The sequence below is a fragment of the Gavialis gangeticus genome, unplaced genomic scaffold (assembly GCF_001723915.1).
Source record: "Gavialis gangeticus isolate Ggan-Ray unplaced genomic scaffold, GavGan_comp1, whole genome shotgun sequence".
NCBI classification, from domain to species: Eukaryota; Metazoa; Chordata; order Crocodylia; family Gavialidae; genus Gavialis; species Gavialis gangeticus.
This window is the reverse complement of record NW_017729027.1, coordinates 17,167,259-17,167,936: the sequence shown is the minus strand read 5'-3', so window position 1 is coordinate 17,167,936 and position 678 is coordinate 17,167,259. Positions and strand designations below refer to the sequence as shown.

At 75.2% G+C, this 678-nt stretch overlaps 1 protein-coding gene across 1 annotated transcript in view; it reads left to right on the top strand.

The window, feature by feature from the left end:
• Positions 1-428: 428 nt before the first annotated feature.
• MTO1 (mitochondrial tRNA translation optimization 1) overlaps positions 429-678 on the top strand; it is a 10,348-nt gene continuing 10,098 nt past the window's right edge. The window contains exon 1 of the mRNA XM_019520473.1: positions 429-678. Within this exon, the coding sequence (XP_019376018.1) occupies positions 444-678 (235 nt within the window). The 5' untranslated portion in view covers positions 429-443.

Sequence of the window (678 nt, the reverse complement as noted above, 5' to 3'; positions counted from 1 at the left end):
GTCTCCCCCGGCCAGAGGGGGCTGCACCCGCTGGGGTGCTCCGGCCCCGGGTGGAAGGGGTGGCCTTAGCCCGCCCTGCGGAAGTGCCCCGGCCCCGGGGACTCTCGCTGCGCTCCGCCATAATCCCACCCGGCGTCCCGGGAAACGAAACTGCAGCCGGCGCGAGCAGCTCCTGGGACTCCCTGGCCTCGCCCCCAGGGAGGCGGGGGAGGCGTTCCCCGCTGGGCCCCGCCCCGCCCCGCCCCCGGGCCCGGGCCGGGCCGGGCGGCTCGTTGAGTCCTAGGGCAGAGGGGGGCATATTCCCGCGGTTTCTTCGGTCACGTGATGCGTTGCGTCACCGCCCCCCCCTGCAGCCAGTCCTCCAGAGCAGACGAGACGTGGAGGGGACTTGCCTACCTACTCACCCCGCCTCCCACTTCTGGTTCCGGCACCTACCCGCCGCAATGGTGGTCCCTGTAGCTGCGGCTCTGCGGCGCTTCACGCCGGTGACGCCGGGCGCCGCTCCGTTGATGTCTCCGGTCCGGCCCCTGTGCCGCCGCCTCCCGCCGCCCTGGAGCCGCCGGGCAAGGAGCGATGCCGCTGCCGCCGCCGCACGCTACGACGTGGTGGTGATTGGTGGTGGCCACGCCGGGACCGAGGCGGCGGCTGCGGCGGCTCGCGGCGGGGCCCGGACGCTGC